This window comes from Phragmites australis, chromosome 2 (genome assembly GCF_958298935.1).
Source record: "Phragmites australis chromosome 2, lpPhrAust1.1, whole genome shotgun sequence".
Lineage (NCBI taxonomy): Eukaryota > Viridiplantae > Streptophyta > Magnoliopsida > Poales > Poaceae > Phragmites > Phragmites australis.
In genome coordinates, this window is record NC_084922.1 from 10337650 (window position 1) to 10359791 (window position 22142).

The window sequence follows — 22142 nt, forward strand, 5'->3', positions numbered from 1 at the left end:
CTTAGCTTTGTTGCAAGTGGTACAACATAAAACGTAGTGCTCAACGTCACATCTCATCTTTGGACAAAAGAAGTGGGTGGCTAGCACATCTTCCATCTTTTTTGCTCCAAAATGTGCCATCAATCCATGCACCTCCTGTAACAACAAAAGTTGAACGGAGATAGCTGGAATGCATAGCTTGTTAGCACGATAGAGCAATCCTTCATTCATCACATATTTATTCCACATCTTCCCTTCTTTACAATGTTCAAGCACTTCTTTAAAGTATAAATCAGGATATAAGTCCTTAATGGTCTCTAAACCAAAAATCTTACTGTTTTTAAGATATATGGAAATGACTCAATAAATTCTACCCATTTAGCCATGGTATAATGTCTAGAAAGCGCATCAGCAATCACATTGTTCTTTTCTTTCTTATGTTTTATGACATATGGAAATGACTCAATAAATTCTACCCATTTAGTATGTCGTTTATTCAGTTTAGCTTAACTTCTAATATGTTTTAGCGATTCATGATCATAATATATAATAAATTCTTTGGACCATAGATAATGTTGCCAAGTTTCAAGCACAAGAATTAAAGCATACAATTCTTTATCATAAGTGGAATAATTCAGACTTGGTCCACTTAATTTCTCGCTGAAATAAGTGACAGGTTTACCTTCTTAAATTATCACACCTCCAATTTCAATCTCACTAGCATCACATTCGAGTTCAAAGGTCTTACCAAAATCAGAGAGTTGGAGTAAAGGAGCATGGGTAAGTTTCTCTTTCAACAACTTGAATGCTTATTCTTGTGCAGGCCCCTAGTTGAAAACTACTCCTTTCTTTGTCAACTCATTTAATATAGCAGCAATGGTGCTGAAATCCCGCACAAATCGTCGATAGAAACCCGCAAGACCATGAAAGCTTTTCACTTGAGTAACAGTCTCAGGGGTTGGCCAACTCTTTGTGGCTTTAATTTTTGCTTCATCCACCTCTACTCTATGTGGAGTAACAGTATAGCTAAGAAAAGAAACTCGATCCGTGCAAAAGATGCACTTTTCGAGGTAACCAAACAAACTTGCATCTCTCAAAGCGTTAAAAACACCACGTAAGTAATCAAAGTGTAGTTCATATGACTTGTTGTAAATCAAGATGTTATCAAAGTAAACCACCGCAAATCTCCCAATGAAAACACGTAAAACTTCATTCATCAAGCGCATAAAACTACTAGGTGCATTAGTTAACCCAAAAGGCATTACTAACCACTCATACAAACCAAACTTAGTTTTAAATGCAGTTTTCCATTCATCTCCAACTTCCATCCTAATTTGGTGGTATCCACTTCGCAAGTAAATTTTTGTGAAAATTATAGAACCACTCAACTCATCAAGCATATCATCTAACCTAGGGATAGGGTGACGGTATCTTATAGTAATATTATTGATGGCTCTACAATCAACACACATACACCAACTATCGTAGGAACCAAAAGAACAGGAACAACACAAGGGCTAAGACTTTCTTGGACGTACCCGTGATCCAAAAGGTCTTGAACTTCTCGCTGAATTTCCTTAGTCTCTTCTGGGTTGGTCCTATATGCAGCACGATTTGGCAAAGTTTCTCCCGAAATCAAATCAATTTGATGTTCAATCCCTCGAATAGGTGGTAATCTCGTGGGTACTTCAGCTGAAAATACATCCACAAACTCCTGTAAAAGGGTTTGCAACAGCAGGAGGCAAAGATCTAGATATATTCTCGAGTGAAACTAAAGCATCTTTGTATATCAAAGCATAGCATGACAGCTCATTATCACAAATTTCAGCAAGATCAGATTTAGTAGCAAGCATAACACACCCTTTTAGTCTAATTCCATCGGACTTACAAGTTGTTGTTGCTTTCTTCTTTTTGGGTGAAAAAACTTTTTCTGCTACATGCTGATTTTCAGATTCATTCTCAAACTCTTTTTTCTTATTTTTCGCTATCTCTTGTTCACATTTCACAATTTTAGCAGGGGTTAACGGTAGAAAAGTTATTTTCTTTCCTTTATGCATAAGGGTGTACTTATTACTTCTACCATGATGTGTTGTATCAGTATCAAACTCCTATGATCGTCCTAACAAAAGAGAGCATGCTTGCATGGGAACTACATGGAAATCAGCACATTTATGGTATGAACCAATAGAAAAATGCACCCTAGCTGTTTGCATTACCTTCAACTTACCATTGTTGTTGAACCATTGAATATGATATGGGTGAGGATGGTTTCTTGTCCGCAAGGCAAGTTTCTTGATCATATCTGAACTTACTAAGTTGTTGCAGCTTCCTCCATCAATAATGACTCGAACACGATAATCCTTGACTATGAGGAACATCTAAAATAAATTGTGTCATTATAGCTGTTCTCCTTGCTCCATTTGAGTACTTAACACTCACTGCACAATAAGTGTCCTATAATTCTCCGTAGCAGCTGCACTCAATTCTTCCTCATTGTTAATATCCGTCTCATGTTCGTCCCCATCGCCTGCATGGTTAGCTGCAAGTGCATATTCATTCTCAATATCACTAGCACTTACATATCCGTCGTCTTCTGTTACAATGTACGCTCGCTGACTTGGGCAGTCCTTCATGATGTGGTCTATTCCGTTGCATCAGTGGCATACAATCCCGGTCGATCGGCCTGTAGAAACAACCGAAAAAGAGCTCTTGGCTGGCCCCTGCACACTTATGAATTTTCTTACCTTGGGAGCATGTGACGGTGTCGAAGGTACTGTTGAATGCACCCTACTCGAGAAGGAGGCAGCAGACCGTGTAGCTGAATGTGGGGCTATTTTGACTTGTCCTAGTGTTGATTTTGAAGTGAGCGTGCTTCCAAAATTGCTCCTTGGCCTCTGTTGTCGTCCCTGCAATTTTTTTTCTGCCAGACATGCAAGTTGAAACAATCTAGGAACACTATTGTATTCTTAGTAATCAACTATGTCCTGAATTTTATACCATAACCCTCCATAAAAGCATGCCATTGCAGCCTCTTCATCCTTAATAATATCACAACGTAACATACTAATTTGTAGCTCCTGTTAATATTCTTTTACGGATCTATCACCTTTGTTTAAGCGTTGCAATTTCTTACGCAAATCACATTTAAAATAGGGTGGAACAAATCTGTTACACATAGCAATATTTAAAGCATTCCAAGTAGTAGGAGCTAATCCGTCGATGCATACCCTATTCCACCAGATGATTGCAAAATTTTTAAATTCACTAGTGGCATGCCTAACTCTATGCACTTTAGGAACTAAATGAGCATTAAACTTCTGTTCAACCGTCATCTCCCAATCTAAATACTTTTCAGTATCATAAGCACCCACAAAAGATGGTATGGTAAACTTAACCTTAGAAAATGGATCATCATTAACATGTAGGTTATGTTACCGAAAATTATTACCTCTCATACCTTGACGGTTGAAGTTTAATCGGTCCCGTTGTCGTGCATCAAAGGCATCTTGTTCTTGCCTCAAAATTTCATCATCAGTGATAGACTCTTCTTGCTCATGGTCTGCGCCATGAGGATCCACACACCCATAATTTTGTGGCTGATTAACCACTCGATGAAAGCGTGCATTGAGCATAGTAATACTTTCATTGAGTCGTTGCAATGAGGTTTTGGTTCCTGTAAGCCCCTTGTCAATGTCGTCATTAAAAGTTTGTTGATGATTATCCAACAACATTGTGAATTCTTTCCTCAAAACACACTCTTTCGTATCTGATGCTTCTCCTGTCATGGTTAGTCGAAGATAGAAAACAACGAAAGATAAATTATCCCTATCGACTACTAGGTGGTGGAGGTGGAGTCACACACTCTCAAGCGTCTTACCACGCTCTTGCAAGTGTTCTTACCAATCACCGCAGTTGGCACAACCAGTGGCTGGTTCGTGATACCTTATCGGGTGTGAATGAGGTAGATGCAAGGGGAGAAACCATTCTGATCGAGAGAAGGTGTATCTTGGACAGAAAATATTTAGTAGCAAGGAATGACAATAATTGAAATCAGATTAGCAAAGCTGAATAAAAGTCCACAATACTCGTTACAGTTATTGGTCCGAACACGTTCCTAGAACTAGCTCAAGCAAGCTGAAAACTATAACAGACACAAGCACAATGGAACAAAATTCGCAATGCAAACTGATTTTTTAATTCTCTCTCTCTTTTTTTTTTTGCACTCTTTGCTTCTTCTTTTTTGCACTCTTTGCTTCTTCTTTTTTTTGGCACTCTTTGCTTCTTGCTTGCTTTTCTTTTTCTTTTCTTTTCGAATGTGTCACAAACTCAAAAACTCTTCTACTGCCTTTTCTAAGGCCAGTGAGGTATGTGGTCACAAACTTTTTTCGGAGAGCAGGGTATAAAGGTAATAAAAAGATACTCTCTCTCTCTCTCTCTTAACTTTGGCTACCTCTGTTTGGGCTATCGAGTGATACCCAAACTTTATCAAACAATGCTCGATATGATGAGTTCATAGGATGTCCGAGAGCAGTCAGAAATATATAGAGCAGTCAGAAATATATAGATTCTGACTATCACTGTCCTCCACAAAACATTTTTCATGGCCAGAACATTTGCACCTGACATTAGGAGCATTTGGAAATCAACAATATAGGAAAAACACTTGCAAGCAGTACACAATAGAACGTTATACAATAGAAGAGCAATTTTCTTTTCCCTTCCCATCCCCTCCCAATACATATAAAGAAGTATGTTACATGTAACAGTAGTGCTTCGGTCCAATGATCCAGCTATTCGTACAACCTTCGTTAGCAATTCATTGGTTCAAAAGTTATCTTTACAACAACACTATGAAACCAGACTTTCATAGTAATATTGTGAGAGCACAACAACAAAAACATGACAAACGCTAGCAGGCAAAGGCAGCACCAAGTCGACAACCAAACTTCTGTCAGATAGGATACCTTCACATCGTGTACATATATCATGGCTCATCCATAGTCTGAATTTGAGGTGGAGTCACATTAGAAGCTGCAGAGGTGCTACTGGCTGTCCTCTCACAGATCTCCCTGTACTCTTGGCATATGGCACATAAGTGACAGAATAGATGTGTTGTCAGATCGCCGCATGGTGCTTCCTGTAAAGAAAATATTTTGGGATGAATAATGTATGGTCAAGAAAGGGGGTATCTTTATTAAACCATACATATATAAAAAACTCAAAAGGATTTTGTGATGTGGATAATAGGAGGATACTGAAATTCTGAAAATTTTGTTGTAGCATGTCAGGAGGATCATACGGTAAAAAAAAACAAAAAATGACTAGTATCTAGAGCCAGTTAACAAAACTTTATATGACTAAATAATCTTCATAGCAAACGCCCATGTGATCCAAGTAATCAAATTATCGTGTCAAATAACATATAGCCACCTTCGTCCAAATAGTTATTTCCCAGCACTTACTCCCATAGGTCAACTTCCAAATCATCCAGTCCCAGATACATTTCTGTCAAAACATAAAGCTCCCATATCCTCACTGTAGATTTATGAACTATGCATCCTATATAAAAAGCCAAATTAATTATCATTTCCCAGTCCTTGGGCACTGAAGAGGCTGGCATTTTGCTCGCTGCCTGTATGGCTGTATGTTAGCTCAATGAAATTGTATGTGAGGCACTGAGGTAAGCAAAGAATGCTCCTGATTCTTTCAATACTAAGAGACTCAATTTCATTACAGGACTGCATAAGAGCTTCTGTATTTCTTTTAATGCCAGAAAAGGCACAGTAAAGGATGTTGCCCTGTATTAAGTCATAGTCTGTATTTGGTGAAATATAAATTCACAAGATAAATATACTGTGGTGAAGACATCCCAGTAGCCAAAATTACAGCAGCTACGAACAGGACGGGATGTTAATTTTTTTTTTTTTTTGCCTCTGATACATTTTAAAATTGTAACATATCCATATACAGGGAATATCACAAAAAAGGTAAATGATAAAATAACAACTGGCAGAGGTTCAAACTGCATACCGGAAGATTGTACTTTGTTCTTAATGCACTGCGATATCCACAAGCATAACAAGCAACAGCAGACCCTGGAACTGCTAATACAAGTCCCCCAGTAAACACACAGCAGAGACTTGTAAGAAGTCCCCAAAGCATGCAATGTGTAGTGCATGATCCAGCAAGAGTTCCAGATCCCAAGAATTGTGCATTCTTTCCAAAAAGGAAACAGGGGCAAGTCGCACCAATACAACCTAGAAAGATGGTCAGAAAATTTGAGGGCATTTTCCTATTATACAAGGAGAAACTTTTCAGCATTATACGATTATGTATTTGATGATAACACCTCCAAATTGGATTAAGAATGCTTCTTAGGGTGTTATAAAGTAAATAAATACTGCAATACTCTGTATGTAGAAAAGAGGTGTTATTCAAGCATAATTCCATCTTAGTCCTATCTTGTTTCATTATAATTACCGTGTTTACAAAAAATTTGGCAGTTAAACCAATTTGTAAAACGCCAATGAGTTAAAGAGTTAGGAAGCAGAATAGGACTGACGTATTTTTACGCAACCATTCATTTTTACCTATGCCATGAGAAGTTGGTCAGTTACATATTAAAAGTACCTTGTTACTATGATTTCAAAAGACAGCTAGAAGGTGAAAGAAAAGGAGCAACCGATAGCTAGCAAGATAAGATTAAATATTAACTTGCTGATTCAAGTGCACAGGGCCCATGCAAATGGTAACAAACTGCATTAGTAACCACGAGAAGTAGTTCTGACCTTTTTCAATCTTTTACTACCCAAAAATGAGCAGGCAACATGAGGCTATTGATAAGCTCCCAATAAATAGGTAAACAAACAAAGATTTTCCACTACTATTACAATCCCAGTCATCCTCATCTATGAACAAATTTGGCCTATTAGTCATTCTTATCTACGCACAAGTTTCACTGAGATCGCACGAGTCATTCACTGAGAATATTGAGCAAAAATCGATTTTACAGTTTTATATTGGTACTTCACTACCAAAATAATTTATGGAACATTCATGCATTACTTTCGTATTGCTTTAAGTATTTAACTTGAATATCAGTTACTTGATGGTGATATGTATTCTACAGGAGTAGTTGTACAGTCAACGGATTGGCCACATGTCAAGTAATAAGAAGAGATATTGCTGTTTTATCCACAAGAACTAGTCCAATTTAGAGCATAATATAAAAAAGACAAGAAGGATTCAGATTAGAAGGAAGATTATCCCAACAAGCCATAGCTGAGGTCAATTTCGTCTGAAGCACACACTCATTCCTAGTATGCTACAGAACCACCAAAAAAGATTTGACAGTAGAAAAATTAAGATACTACTGTGTCATGTTTACTTATTGTGTGCATCCTATTATACAACCAAAAAGCACCTTTTATCTTTTCTTCCGTAAATCAAGGGATCACAGGTCAGAAAGTAGCATACAGCTCTGTGGATCATCAAAACAAGCACAGATGCCTGAAGACCATTGTGTCGGATCCCGGATTAGTTTATGCCGTGTAGCATGGTTCTCCACAGGAGGTACACGATCCTCTTCAGTATCTAGGCCATATAAAGGAACATACTGAGGCGGAACATAGTTTCCTTTTCCGGCCATCCCTGTAACAGAAAAGGCAGTTGGTCTGATAAAATAAAACGTTAAAACTTCATTAACAGGGGATACCGCATTTAAACACACTGAAAAGACCAAGCTCCAAGCTTCGTTATTACCTTGTAAAATCACATTTCTAGCGTGTTTAATGATAGCACTATATTGCTTGGAGATCGCAAAATCAACAGTGGTATTCAACATGTCTTGATTAAAGTGAATGCAATGTTTACATGACAGTAATTCTTTACTTGATTTTTACGCCCTATATTCAGATAATTTCCAAAACAAAGAGAACAACAAACTTTACTGATAAACTAAAACATAAAATCCTCAGAAATTCCTGATAAGGAGAAATTTCTCGATATGGGGACCATGGGTTCTCAGAGAAAGGGCTAAAGGGGAGCAAATTACGCCAAATGCGTCACGAAGCAATCATTGTGTTGAATTATGGTTTCACAATGAGGCCGTCAGGATCATGAAGTCAAACAATGAACGGAATTTTGGATCTTAAACGAAACTATAAACCAAGAAACAGTAGGAGATTTGGGAAGGCTAAATGGTTAGCACCCTAGCCTGCAATTATTTGATCCCACCGATTTACAAGCAGAACAAAAGGTATAAGAGATCAAGAAAAATAAGCACGCAAGATTTCCGGAAACGAGTGAAAGGAACCGGTTTAGCTTACCAGCAGAATAAGAAAATGACAACCCCTCAAAGTAGAACGCCTGAATTTGCGTGCGCCGATCCGCGGCCTCCTCTTCCTGCCCTGAACGCTCTCGCCGCCGAATATTTGGCCCTGCTCATTCCAGGGACGAGTGGAACAGTAAAGTAAGAAAAATACCCCGATCAGCAGGGAGGACGCGGCGTGAAATAAGGGAGCAGCTCGGGAGATTCGGGCAAAGCACGAGCAACGAGATGCCGCGCCACAGAGGCGGCGGACCAAGAGCGGGGGAGAAGGACGGCGAAAGGACTGATTCGATGGCTCCGCGGTCGCCGTCGTACCTGCGCTGCGGACCGGCGGGAGTTTCCTTGCGACGGACGGCGAGGGGGGAGGCCGCGCGTCCAGACTCCAGAGGCAGCTTCCTCCAGCTGGGTGGAGAGGAAGAAGGAAAACAAATTATATGACCTTATATTTAGAAAGATTAGGAGACCCTGTTCATATTATTTATTTTATTATTTAATAACTAGATTAAAAAGAAAAAAATAAACATGTGTCGTTAGATAAAGAAGGGTCTAGAATTTGCTTACATGAAGAAGAGGAACGCGACAAGCACGCGGTGACTACTAGACAAGCTGACCTTCGGAAGCCAGCCGCGGCGGCGCTTTGAGATTTGTGCGATAATAGAGAAGAGGGTAAGCCAGCCGCAGCGGCGCTTTTGAGATTCGTGCAGTGCCTTAGGGCTACTACATGCTGCTCGGCTGGGTGCTTGGAGCAGAGACATTCAGTCCGCGTGATTAGAGTCAAGGTTCTCTTGTACATATCGGATCGACTATTTAGCCATACATATCGGAGATTGAAGCATCACAGTCAAGGTTCTCTTGTACAACCCCATTTGCAATCAAAAACCATTCTCGAATCCACAAGGTTGCATTTTGTAGGTGGATATTTAGATGAGTTAGAATCGTAACAATCTCATGAATCTTATCCCTAGGAATGAGATAGCTATCGGTGTAAAAACTAGTGATGTCTCCTCGTAAGTGGATCCACACCGGTAAAATATCAGCAGGTGTTGTATGCCCCGATTGTCCGTAATCATGGTCACCCCGCGCGACCAGTCAGCAACTGCGCGACCATGCAAATAGGTTCTCCGACCAAGCTCCGCGACCAGTCACTAGATCGCAGGAGCAAATCCCGCGACCAGTCTCCTCTAGCCGTGTGGCCGGTAGACTAATCACAGTAAATGTTTTTCACTTGAGTATTTTTCTTTCTCAGGTTCTCTTTCTGGTCGACTAAGACGTGGTCGGTACAGAGCTGTCATGTCCTGTCCATAGCATTAAACGCTACGGGACGGCCTGACAGGTATGTTAGGAGGTTTTTTCAGGTGCGCAGGCGGCACGTGGGGACGGGACAGGGCAGTTCAGGCGACCGGGATGACGCAGGCGGTGGAGCGATGGGATAGACCCTGTAGCGCTGTAGAGAAAATGAGATACGTCTGTTCTTAGTAATAATGGGCCTAGGTGGGAAGCTCTAGCTAGGCTTGGGTGGGATGCTCTAGTTAGGCCTGGGTCTATGTCTTGACTCACGTGTAAATTCTCTCTCCCTCTGATATGTAAAGGGAGGAGTACCAGGCTTGTCAAGGGAGGCCGAGGAAGTAGAGGGATTCAAGCCAAAAAGGAGTAAGAAGAAGGCTGAACAAGAACGTCATCTGTAACCAACTGAGACCATAAAAATAAAATACACATGATATAGAGCTATTATCCTAAGAGGGTCTAAAACTGGATAATACTCGGTGTTCTTGAGTCACACACACAAGCAAATTCAGTAGACACTCCCCGAATAAAAATCACGCATCCGTCGTCCGAATCTCAAAATCATTATCTGAGATTTTTTCCCCGATAATAGTATTAACTAGTTTTACTATCTGTTAGATTACGAGTGAATAGATGATTACTATATTTAGGTTGCATGTACTAGAATCTAATTAACCAAACTCGTGTATGCTTAACTACAACTAAGCAGAAACCATTGCCATCATGCTAGCATGAGTCGTATGTCGAGGGCAAGTGCGATGAGGACTCCGCCAGTGGGAAGCATGATGAGTTCAGCGAGGACTCCACCGACGCAAAGCACACCGAGTTTCGGCAACCATCCCTCATCGCCATCCCGTATGCAAGTCCGGCGGCCAGCGTCAAGCACGTCAAACAAGTTCGCTGTCAACCCGCTGGAAGAATGTGCAAGCCTGAAAATGTCAGCACGCAGGGAGCCATGGACATGCTTTGCATAGTGATCAAAACATTTTTTGGAAATTAAACATCAAAAGAATAAGTTATACGTTTGAGCAGCAAAACGATTTATTGAAAGAATCCAAACAATCTCAATAGCTTCAAACCTAAAAGAACTTGGGCAGACATAGTCCCAGAATTTTACAGAAAAACCAGTTAATTATTCTAATTTATGATAAACTAAGAAATTCACTTAACTTAAATCAATTTATGTGACCATCAAGAACCATCCGAAAGTAACTTAATTTGCACTACTATAAAACCTATTTTTCGAGACACCTAGGTTTCATTTCTACAGGCGGTTCTTCCTACGAACCGTCTGAGAAAGTAGCTGCGACTCCGTGCGGCTGAGGACCGCCTGTGAAAAGTAATTTTCACAGTCGGTTTCTTATGTGGATCACCCGTGAAAATAGATCCATTTGCACAGGCGGTCGACATAAGAAATCGCATGTGAAAATTCTCCATTTTCATAGGCGGTTGACATTAGAAACCGTTTGTGGAAATCGTTTTTCACAGGCGGTTCTTTATGTGGACCGTCTCGATTTCCACAGACGGTCACTTTTGCGTCTATGGAAATCGTTGGCCTTCAGTCACAGACGGATGCGCTAAACGCCTGTAAAAAAACGTTTCCACCCGCCTGTACAGTATCATTCTGTACTAGTGTTGTACTCCTCTGAAAGAGAAAAGAAGTAATTTGTCTGGTTGATCGATGCGCAAATAATAGCACCAGCCCTCGTACGATCCTCACCTGGAATAGCTTGTAGTTTCAACAATTCTTCAAAGACTTCTAGCTTTCTTGCAATATCCTCTTGCATGAACTGAAAGCAGTTAGTTAACTTGGGCGACATTATCATTAGCATTAGCAAATATTCCCTGCATAGACAACAGGCAAGCAGTGGCAGAGTCCACAGGCTCTTCGTTTGCTCCGGTTCTTCTTTTGGACCCTCGACCAGTATATGTTTCCTCGTTTCTTGGTTGTGATTGTCCAACAGCTGGTGTATTGTTTTAGCTCTCACTTGAAGTGTTTCCATGACTGGTTGAACTGTTTTCTATGACACGAATGGCTTATGATAGTCTTCTGCCTTCGGACATGAATGGGTTATGACCGTATCTTTCTGTTTTTTATATGTACTATGATTGTTTCCTTCTTTCTTTCTCTTTTCAAACTAGAAAAACTAAGCAGATTGGTGCGTTTACGCCATGCCCTTTTTTAAGTTGTACAGAGCATGACAAAAGAAGATAAAAAAAAATTAAGATCACCATTTTTGGACATCTCAATATTTATTGATGAATTTATCAATATTTAACATATTCATTTAATTATGCAGAAAACAATAGCACTTTCATGCATGCACGTAATTTTAACATGTAGACGACAATAATACGAACCTAACCAAATTTGTTTTATATTTTTTGAGTTTTAGATATTTTCTTATGAATTTTAGATTATTTATCCGATTTATCAATATAACTATTATTCCTTTCGCTATTTTTATGGAATTTCGCAAAAAAAATATTATGTGTATATATATACACACACGAACACATATACGTATGTATATATACACACACATACATGTATATGTATATATATGCATACTGATACATATACATATCTATATATATATACACGTAGGTACAATAAGTGAGGCCTACATGAACAGTACCTACAGTAATTTCACCCCTTAGAATTACTCCAATTCTTAACATTTAATATATGTAATAGACTACAATTATTATATGTAATAGACTAACATAGGAGAAATTAAGTAGCTTAATATTATATTAGAAAAAAAATGGAAACAATTCGTCTGGACAATGACTCGAACTTTAGATCTGCACTCTCAATAGCAGTTCAGCTTTATATTATATTAAAAAGAATATAAGCACACACATTCATCTGGACAAGGACTCAAACTTTAGATCTGCACTCTCAACAGCAGTTCTTTGCTTTTTTATGGGTACTTGCTATAGAGAAGCAGAGATTGCTTTGTGATGCGCACTCTGTATCTATGTAACTTGCAACTTCAGTTGATCCTTTAAATTTGGCTCCTTATTCTTCTATATAGGAAACTCTCTGTCCAGAATTTACTCCCTATTTATCAGCACGCTCAAACCAGCTCTTCAAATTTAGCTCCCTATTTCACGTTTTAAATTTAAACGGCGTTATTTCAAACGATGATATTTCCAACAGTTATATTTTCAACAGTCATAATTCCAATGGCCATATATCCAGGCAACTGAACAAATCAAATATCAAATTAGGCTGTAGAAAAACATATAATGTGCAAAGAGTAGATTGGTCATCTGAATTTTCAGTACATGGCCTGACTTGTGGGGGGAACAAATCAATATCAAATTGGGCTGTAGAAATAAAATAGATGACCTCAAAACTACCTTCTCTGTACAATATACTTACCATCGTCATTGCTTTATCTCTTTCGGTAGGTTTCCTGTACGCAGACAAGGGTGGGCGGCCCATCCAGCAACCGCCCATGGGGGCTCCTGCAGAGGCGGTCAAGAGGGGAGCGCACAAGCCAGGCGCAGGAGCGACTGCGGGTGAGCGTAGGCAGGCGAGCATGGGCGGCAGGGCACAAGGGCGACAACAACAGAGTGTAAGGGCGATGGTGGGCGAGCGCAGGCGGCGAACGAACTCCCCCCATACGTCTCTCTCCCTCAGATACGGCAAGCCTCGGCGGATCTGGCAAGCCTCCCTCAAATCGGGAAAAAGGAAAGAGGACGAGATGGAAACAGACTTGCTGGACAGTGGCACAGAAGGAGAATTCTATGGCGTCGGTTGTTGGGTTGCTGGATAGCGAGGATGCACCTCTCACCAAATTTGGCAACCAAAGCTGTGAGGATGACGAGCCCTAAAAAATAGCGATGCTAAGTAGCGAGCCGATTGGAGAACATTTTTGGTCCCCGTTCGCCAAAAAAAAAAAGTAGCGAGCCAAGTAGCAATTGGATTGGAGTTGCTGTTACAACAACCCATGCTTCGGATATCAATGCAAGTGTCCAAACCAAAAGATAACAGAACCATTTTTCTCAAGACGTGCTCCAAGCCTTCCAAATGTACCGGCAACATTACTGGACAAAATGATATTGACCATCCATGGACGGCACAAACTAAACATTTGTCACCGGACTAGAACATGCTACCCAACAATTGCTAGATTTACAGTGTATATATGACAACATCCTAGGCCCAAAGTAGAATGGGCACAACGAGAGAGCCCTAAAGCAAAAAAACGTGTATAGAAGAGGAACACAAGGCTTCCCCCCATTCTCAGGCCTGAGAACCTGCACTTCCTGGAGAGACTGGCTCAAGACCGTGCACCCGAACGCGGTAGATGCATGTCAGCAATGAGCTTCCGTGGTTCGAAGTGAAGTCCAACCGAACCATATTGATCACGCCTACATCTGGGGCTGTTACATCAAATGTCTGCACATTGTTCTTCTCCAAGTCATATGTGAACTCTGTCAAGACAGCCATCTTTGCAGCATGACTTGACTGGGTTTCACCGGGTGTCTCTTCATACCATCCGGAGACATGGAAGTCTTTTGGAGCTGTAGACCTGTCGTACGCCACATCCTGCATGTCATGCATCAGAGTTAGTATCCAGTATATGTTGCCAAGGAAATCTTCCTCGGAGCAAAATTGAAGCATAATTGTGGACTAAAATATATCAAAACCAAACTATAAAACAGAAGGGCAGCAAATATAAAGTACCATAATGCTTGTTTCAAGCTAACAAATGTAATTTACTGTGAGGTCAAAATATATGCTCAATACATGCACTCATAGTTATATTCGATTTGGCTTAAAGAATATTTTGTTTACCAAAACTACAGCTGAATCCCTATAAATGCTGCAGATATAGACCATGTTTATGAGAGTTTTACCATTTTTTATTCAGATTACCTATTATGGAAAGAGTCAAGTTAGTTTAGGCAAGTTTTCTATGTTATGGGAAGTGTTATGGAAAGAGTCAAGTTAGTTTAGGCAAGTTACCTAGTTGGTTAGTATTAGTAAGGTTAGAGAATCCTAGGTGATTGTCTATTTCCTAGTTTCCTAAGTTAGCTAGATGGCACCTCCCATATAAAGGTAGCCTAGTCCTTGTTAGAGGGGAATCAAGCAAGAAGAATTCAGAAAAAGACTTTTGCTTGGATGGTTAGATCCAAGCCTCTTCTCGGCGGAAAAAGCCAGACGATTAGAGGGCGATCTACCCTTGGCATCGATCAGAGCCTCAAGTCTACGGGACAATCCCGGGGTTAAAGGGCAATCTGCCCTATCCTACCACTTGAACCCAATGTTCCTCTTGTTGCCACACTATTTGGTATCAGAGACACCGATCATGCACCCTCACCGTTAATCCCATGCCAAGCCGCAGCCGCCGCCTTATCCCTATGCCGCCCGCCCACTGCCAATTTCGCAAAAAAAAAAATAGAGAAAAAAATCGTTGCTGCCCTTCCTTACGTCTGCCAGAGACAGGTTCGCTCATGCGCCGCCACCCTCCTGCTGCACCACGTCGCCGCCCTTCTGCTGCACCATGCTGCTGCCATCAACCTGCTGCACCACACAGTCGCCACTCTCCCGCTGCACCATGCCTCTGCTCATCAACATGAAATGTTCGTCAAGGACAACAACTATGGCCACCACCACAGCTCGAGGATAAGTTGTCTTTGACGGGCAGTGTAATGTTATGGAAAGAGTCAAGTTAGTTTAGGCAAGTTATCTATGTTATGGGAAGTGTTATGGAATGAGTCAAGTTAGTTTAGACAAGTTACCTAGTTGATTAGTATTAGGTAAGGTTAGAGAATCCTAGGTGATTGTCTATTTCCTAGTTTCCTAAGTTAGCTAGATGGTACCTCTCATATAAAGGTAGCCTAGTCCTTGTTAGAGGGGAATCAAGCAAGAAGAATTCAGAAAAAGACTTTGGCCCAAATGGTTAGATCAGAGCCTCTTCTCGGCGGGAGAAGCCCGACGATTAGAGGGCGATCTGCCCTTGACATCGATCAGAGCCTCTCGTCTACGGGAGAAGCCCAGGATTAGAGGGCGACCTGTCCTATCCTACCACTTGTATCCACTGTTCCTCTCGTTGCCATAATATTACCAGTATCTCCAACACCAACAATCTACCAGCAGGACCTCTGGGCTCAGCATTTTCATCTTAGGTAAAACAAAGAGGGAGCAATCGCTTGCATAGTTTTTTGCATATAAATATTATTGCTACAGTTGTAGACTTATAGTAACAGTTTAACAGGACACAAACAAAAGTTTGTTCAAAAGATAAAATCTACCCTACATGACCAATTGACGCAGTCAATAGACAACAAACAAAGACAAACCATAAGCATTTGTTGGCATACAATTTGGAAAACTTGGAAACGAATTACAAACTCAAAAATCAAAATGTGCAGTCTAAAATCTAAATGGGAAAATTATGCAAAGATAAACGGGGTTGTCTTCATATCACATTCATTTCCCTTCAGCAGTAACCCAACAGTACATGTTCATTTGTTTGGAATAGTTATCAACAAACACTGTCAACCAAATACACTCTGGTTTCAAACAATAAATATTCAATTAGCACATTTCAACAATCACGTCCAGGTCATAACCTGGTACAATTATACAGTATAGTCTCTATTTTTTTCAAATCAGGTTGCTTGTTGCAATATGTAAATTGGCATGTATCTTACTCATTGCAAGATTGGCAATCCAGAGCATAAGTTATAGATTCATTTCATTATCCAAAACATGTTATAGATTCATTCCAATAAACTAAGGGAAAATGGTGAACAGCTTTTATAAATGCTTTAACAGGAACAAAAGAAACTGGCAGTCTTGGCTTCGAGTTAGATAAATGGCTGCAGAAGTGATAAATCATTTTGCCTTTTCCCAGAGGTGAACTATGGCTAAGAAAGTCAGAAGAGTGTCCATCGGACAATTTCTTGGGAAGATGTGGGTTCTTTGAATTTATTTAATACTCTAAGTTGTACTGGACTATTGTTCAGTGTGAGAAAGTGATGAATCTATATCACAATTCAAAAGAGTTTACTAACGACAGGTGTTGTATGATCAACCACCCAGGCACAGAATCCGATATAACAATCAGGAATAGGACTAGGAGAATGAGGTATAATTAAGGAGTAAAGCTGTAATTGGGCTTAGTGCTCCGATTGTTCGTAGCACGGTTTACTAACGACTACTCTAAATGAAGGCATAAACACAAGTGAGATCAAGAACACACTACACCACAGCTTCATATTAACATAGGAGTTAAAGAGTTTGCCCTGTTCAATTTCCACAATCAAACAACAAAGAAAAAAATGTCCAAGCAGAAGCAGGATTGCTACTTTATGAATCCTTCTTGTTGCATCAGCTATGCATGTAATGATAATGGCCATGAAGTGTGCAGTAGCAATTACTAGTTGATTGAACATGAAATGGTTAAGAATGTTAATCATAAATAATAATTTACTTGCAGAAGGCTTCTATTAAAATTGACTACGATTGGACTCAATGATACAAACATAATGCATAAATCCCATCAAGCAACTAATGCAAACTTTAACAACTAGTTATTTCACTTACAGCTGGCACATTCTACTCTTTCATGTGGGTCAAATAATTGCATCCATGACTTAATATTAGAAGAAACAATGATACAGAATATGAGTTTAACACTGTAAACAAGAACTGAGCATATAGCAATGCAATAGTACTAGTTCTCTACATGCCGGTTGTCCAAAAACCTTACCTTGGACACATGCTCGAGAGTGACTGCCTCAGGGATTATACCAATCTTGAGCTTGATCTCCACAAACCCACTGCTGCCCTGCATGGCAAAGCACTGTCCAGGCTCCCCAAAGCTCGGCTGAAGCATCTTCTGCGGGTCTGCATTACCTCCACCCAGCAACCCACTTAAGATACCACCACGTTTAGCAACATACGCTTCCGAGTGGCGGACAACTCTTCCTCCAGCCGAGGCCACGGCGTAGTCCACCCTCCCGATCCCATCTGCGGCATGCTTCTCAATCTCCCACATCGCAATCTCCCTCGCCAACGCTCGGACCTGGTCCAGATCGACATCGCTCCCGGAACCCGAGCCCAGGCTACCCTTCACCTCATCCCAGAACTTTTCAAACTCGTCCTTCCTGAGGAACTCCATCCGCTTGAGCCCCCTCAGCGCGTCGCCGAGCTCGTCGGCCCTGGCGTCGAGTCGGGTGAGCTGGCCCTCGAGCGCCAGCCGCTTCTCCTCCAGCAGCGCGGCGAGCTCACCCCTGGCGGCGCCGACCTCGCCTTCGATCTTGCGGTCGACAGCCTCGACCTGCATCTGCACCATACGGAAGGCGCGCGCGAGGGAGGCCTCGACTTCGGCAACGCGGGCGGTGTAGGCATCGAGCGCGGCGCGGTCGGGCGGCGGCGGAGGGGGCGGGTGTGACCAGCGCCAGGCGAGGTCGCCGAGGTAGAGGAGCACGGCGAGGAGGGCCACGTTCTTGGCGGCGACGCTGAGCGCAGTCTGCCACCTCGGCCTCGCGGAGGACGACGAGGAATGGGGCTTCCTCCTCCGCGCCTGGGGCGCGGCCGCGGCCGCAGCGGCGGCGGCGGCGGAGCCGAGTGGGGGCGTCGGGGAGGCGGGGTGCGGGCGGTGGTCGAGGAGGAGGACCGGCCGCTTGCGCGGGGCGGCGGCGGTGGCGGGGCGGGAGGCGAGAGGGATGGGGTCTAGGGTTAGCGGGGAGGAAGCGGGGCTGGTGGCCGCGGCGGCGAGGGAGGGGGACGCCATGGGTGGGGAGAGAGGCAGTTGGGGTTGGGGTGGAGACGTGGAGCCGAGTGGGGGGAATCGAAATGCGAATGAAATTGCAGGGGAAATTGGGGGGAAGCGGGCAGGGGAAGGGGGGCACACGTGCCCCACGCTCCCTCGAATCCGAATCCTCTAACCATGTGTTTGGATGCTCATATCTTTGTTGTTTATGTATGGGTTGTTTAGGATTGAATCCCATCCCGTGTTTGGTTTGTTAGATAGAACCGATCTATTTTGATAAAAAGATCTAGGTTTGCAGAATATTGGATGTATACATTGAATCGTCCCGTAAGTCCAAATTAATTGAACGACACTATCTAGGAACCACACAATCCTCTTGTCGCTCCTTTCTCTTGTGACCCATCGCTCTTTTTTTCTTTCTCGCGTGACCCGTCACTGAGGATCGATTCCTTCATTGGATCCCTCGTCGGACCCCGCCGACGATAATCGAATATCTAGTATGACTACATGCTCCTCCTCCCTTCCCTCCTTATCGTGTGATCTCACAAACTCGTAAATCCTATGCGTGGCAGAGGGTTAAGATGGGTGCAACGGCTACGGAAAGGTTGGCGTCGGTGGCAGAGGGGGTTTGCAATGTCGAGCACCAAGATTTTGAGGTCAGCATCGGGCAAAGAATTGTAGGCGGGCGACGTGAACTCTGATTCAATCCGGCATTGGCGGCAGAGGGATTTTGCGGCCTTGGGCACCAAGATTCGTCCTTCCTGATTCCGTTCTTGGCTTGCTTTTCCTGCAAACAGAAGATATGTAACCGAAATTGTACTATTATAGCCTAAATTGTGATTAATGGAGGAGGATTGGTGTTTGTTTGTGGTAGATTCAGCTATTACATATCTCTATTTGGTAAAACTTTTGATAGATTTGATTACTAGTTCTTTGAAGTGCACTACTAAATAACGTAGTTTCAAATTACTGCATTAATGAGCTTTTCCGTGTGTATCAATTTTAGTTATTGGGTTATTAGAAATGCTATGGCAACTGGCAAATATGCCAAGAGATGCAGTGAACCTCTTGCTATAGATGTGATTGATTTAGAGAAAGAGAATGCAACTAAAAGAACTAGCAATGGAAATGGTATAACAACAAATGAACGAGAAGGTGTCGATGAACCTACAATGTCAACCAACATTTGTGAAGCTACAACATCAGGCACTATTGGTGGGGAGTCCTCAGGCAATAGACCTGCATCAAAGAGGGCCAAGATAGCTGATGATGATGAGTTGGGGTATGCAATGATCAAAAGTCTTGACAAAATTGCTAAAGTTATAGAGAAGACTTCTACTACAGATGCTGATATTCTAGATGGTCTTTATGATGACCTGATGAGTATCCCTGGCTTTGAAGAGGCGCATCTTGTCCACTATTATGCTTACTTATGTGAGAATGTTATTCAAGTAAGGGCGTTCAACAGTCTATCCTTTTCTAACAAAATGGTATGGGTTGCGAGGTATATCAAGAAGCACCTTTTAGGTTGCTAGTTGTTCTGCAATTTTGTGTTGCTGGCTTGCTTGCTAATCAAGAAGCACCTTTGAAGTTTATCACTTTTATTTCTGCTGATATGAGCATGTGTTTGCATTTACTTGTGTGATGGAGATTGACAAGAGGAGACTTATAAGGAGACTCAGTTTATGAACTATATTATCAGTTCATATGAGCTATACTATCAGTTCATATGAGCTATATTATCAGTTTAGCATGAGACTCAGTTTACTTTATTTACTTTATGCTGATATGAGCTATATTATTAGTTAATATGTTATTGGATTGATGAATGTTGGTGGGTGAAACAGATTCATGTATTATCCACATTCAGATACTTGTATGGTCCTGGTGAGTTCGTTTGTTTGGCGGGTGACGTTTGAATGATGATATGGTACTTCTATCAGGTTGTTTGTTTGGCTATGATATATTCTTTCCTTGATAGTTGATATAATGTTTGGTTAGTATGTTCAATTAACATGCTGACTAATCTATGTGTTTGTTGAGTTGTTGCATCAGTACCTGCGAATACCTGCATGTATTGAGCTGAACGTGTAACCAGTACTGTTAGATCCCCTGCTGTTTAGTCGGAGCCTCTGTACTGTCAGCAATACGCGTACGTGTAACCTATGACAGTGCATAGGATACTATCATGTAGTATAATGCACAGCGGCCAGATATTGTGTGAGATCGCCAAGACATTTCTTTCAAAAATAATCGTGCTGCAACCATATATGCACCAAATAAAGAATAAGAGCTAATCCATCCTACTAATCAAACAAGATCTTGTACGATCTCGTACCATCCTTTACAACCAACTAAACATAAGCATATATCATCTTATATAACTAACCAAATATAGTATTGTACCATCCCATACTAAATTATCCCATTCAAATGAACCATCTCATTCATGTACCATTCCATTCTAGCAACCAAACACTACCTAAATTCACCGATAAGAGTATCTCCAATACTTACGCTAAAACTCATCCTCTATATTTTTATATAAAGGTTTTTTCTAAAAAATCTTTTTTTATATTTTTTCACTCCCCATCAGATTCCTTAAATCTCAGCCCATATATCTCACTTTATTTTATTAATATCCTATAAAAAAATGATCCGCACGTCAATGAGGGAGTGGCTGGATAGGGAATGAAATAGATTCCTTATATTAAGGGATATGGAGGTTGGTTTAGGGGATACCAAAAATAGAGGATAGGTTAAGAGAGCTGCTAAAGATGCTCTAATGTCATAAGCGAATAACTATTTGTGAGGGGTAAATAGTAGACTGACGTCTAATATTATAGCAACATCACTGTAGCAATAGGGATGTAACAGTCTCACTATTTACAAAACAGTATACTATAAATCATATCCATCTATTTTAATCCAACGGCAACTCCATCCAACGGCAACTCCACTCCACCGTGAAGTCAGAGAATCACATTCCCCTTCCCTCTCCTCACTGCCGTGACTAGGATGTCAGTCATAGGGGTGCAAATTGGTATACCCACCGACCCCCTTTGTTTAATTAATTACACTATTTTTTGAAAATTTATTAAATTTGAAAAAAATAATGTTATTAGTTAAATTAAAAAAGATCGATGTATACATGTAGGTTCACTAATTTGCTCTCCTAACTGGCAAGATGAAGTCGCGTGGATGGTTTCTTCGACGAAATTTCCGTGGGATTGTTTGGGAACACCGCATTTTTATTTTTAATAATTAATATGTCCTTAATTTTAATAGTGGTAATAAAGGAAACAAATTGTAAAGTGTAAATTTCCTAAATCTATAATTATTTGTACTTTTGTAACGTAAAACTACAGTTTCTAAAATATATTTCACAAAACTACAACTACTTATGCTCTTAATAAGACAACACTATAACTTTTTTGTCTGACCACTAAGGGCACGAGTAGTTATAGTTTTGTGAGCCTTAGAAGATGTAGTTTTACGTTATAAATGTATAAATAGTTATAGGTTCATGAAATTTACTCAATTTTGAAATTGGGAAGGACGCCTACCTTCCTAGCGTCCAGAAAGGGATGTTGTCACGAACGACGTTCAGACCTGGACGCTGTTGGCAATGGCGTCCACCACCTGGTTCAAGCTAGGTCCCGATTCCCGAACCAGACTTCAACTAGAAGTTCGGTGTGGCATTGCCGCCCACGCTGAGTGCACTGCAGTTACTGTGTTATGTTGATATTAGTCGGACCACTGAGGTCTCTAATCCACGCGTTAGTTCTTCCATTTATTGTAGTCTTGTA

At 41.2% G+C, this 22142-nt stretch overlaps 2 protein-coding genes across 2 annotated transcripts; both read right to left on the reverse strand.

Annotated features, from left to right (window-relative positions):
- Positions 1 to 4650: 4650 nt before the first annotated feature.
- LOC133899104 (cell number regulator 5) lies at positions 4651 to 8764 on the reverse strand. The gene is made up of 5 exons (XM_062340045.1): positions 8624 to 8764; positions 8307 to 8417; positions 7456 to 7629; positions 6010 to 6236; positions 4651 to 5116 (listed from the first exon to the last, which is right to left on the reverse strand). The coding sequence occupies exons 3-5, from the start codon at positions 7625 to 7627 to the stop codon at positions 4964 to 4966; spliced, it is 552 nt and encodes a 183-aa protein (XP_062196029.1). The 5' UTR covers positions 7628 to 7629; positions 8307 to 8417; positions 8624 to 8764; the 3' UTR covers positions 4651 to 4963.
- Positions 8765 to 13592: 4828 nt separating this feature from the next.
- On the reverse strand, positions 13593 to 18479 carry LOC133899111 (SUN domain-containing protein 1-like). The gene is made up of 2 exons (XM_062340057.1): positions 17329 to 18479; positions 13593 to 14156 (listed from the first exon to the last, which is right to left on the reverse strand). The coding sequence occupies exons 1-2, from the start codon at positions 18352 to 18354 to the stop codon at positions 13851 to 13853; spliced, it is 1332 nt and encodes a 443-aa protein (XP_062196041.1). The 5' UTR covers positions 18355 to 18479; the 3' UTR covers positions 13593 to 13850.
- Positions 18480 to 22142: the final 3663 nt, after the last annotated feature.

Bases quoted from the DNA above. Each gene is read 5' to 3' on its own strand.
- LOC133899104 (XM_062340045.1), bottom strand. From the start codon at position 7,627: ATGGCCGGAAAAGGAAACTATGTTCCGCCTCAGTATGTTCCTTTATAT. The intron at 6,237-7,455 runs GTATGCTACTTT...CCATCTTTCTAG, and splicing joins TTTTGATGATCCACAGAGCT to GTTGTATTGGTGCGACTTGC. The intron at 5,117-6,009 runs GTATGCAGTTTG...TTTTCTTTACAG, and splicing joins GAACAAAGTACAATCTTCCG to GAAGCACCATGCGGCGATCT.
- LOC133899111 (XM_062340057.1), bottom strand. From the start codon at position 18,354: ATGGCGTCCCCCTCCCTCGCCGCCGCGGCCACCAGCCCCGCTTCCTCC. The intron at 14,157-17,328 runs GTAAGGTTTTTG...CATGACATGCAG, and splicing joins CTCTCGAGCATGTGTCCAAG to GATGTGGCGTACGACAGGTC.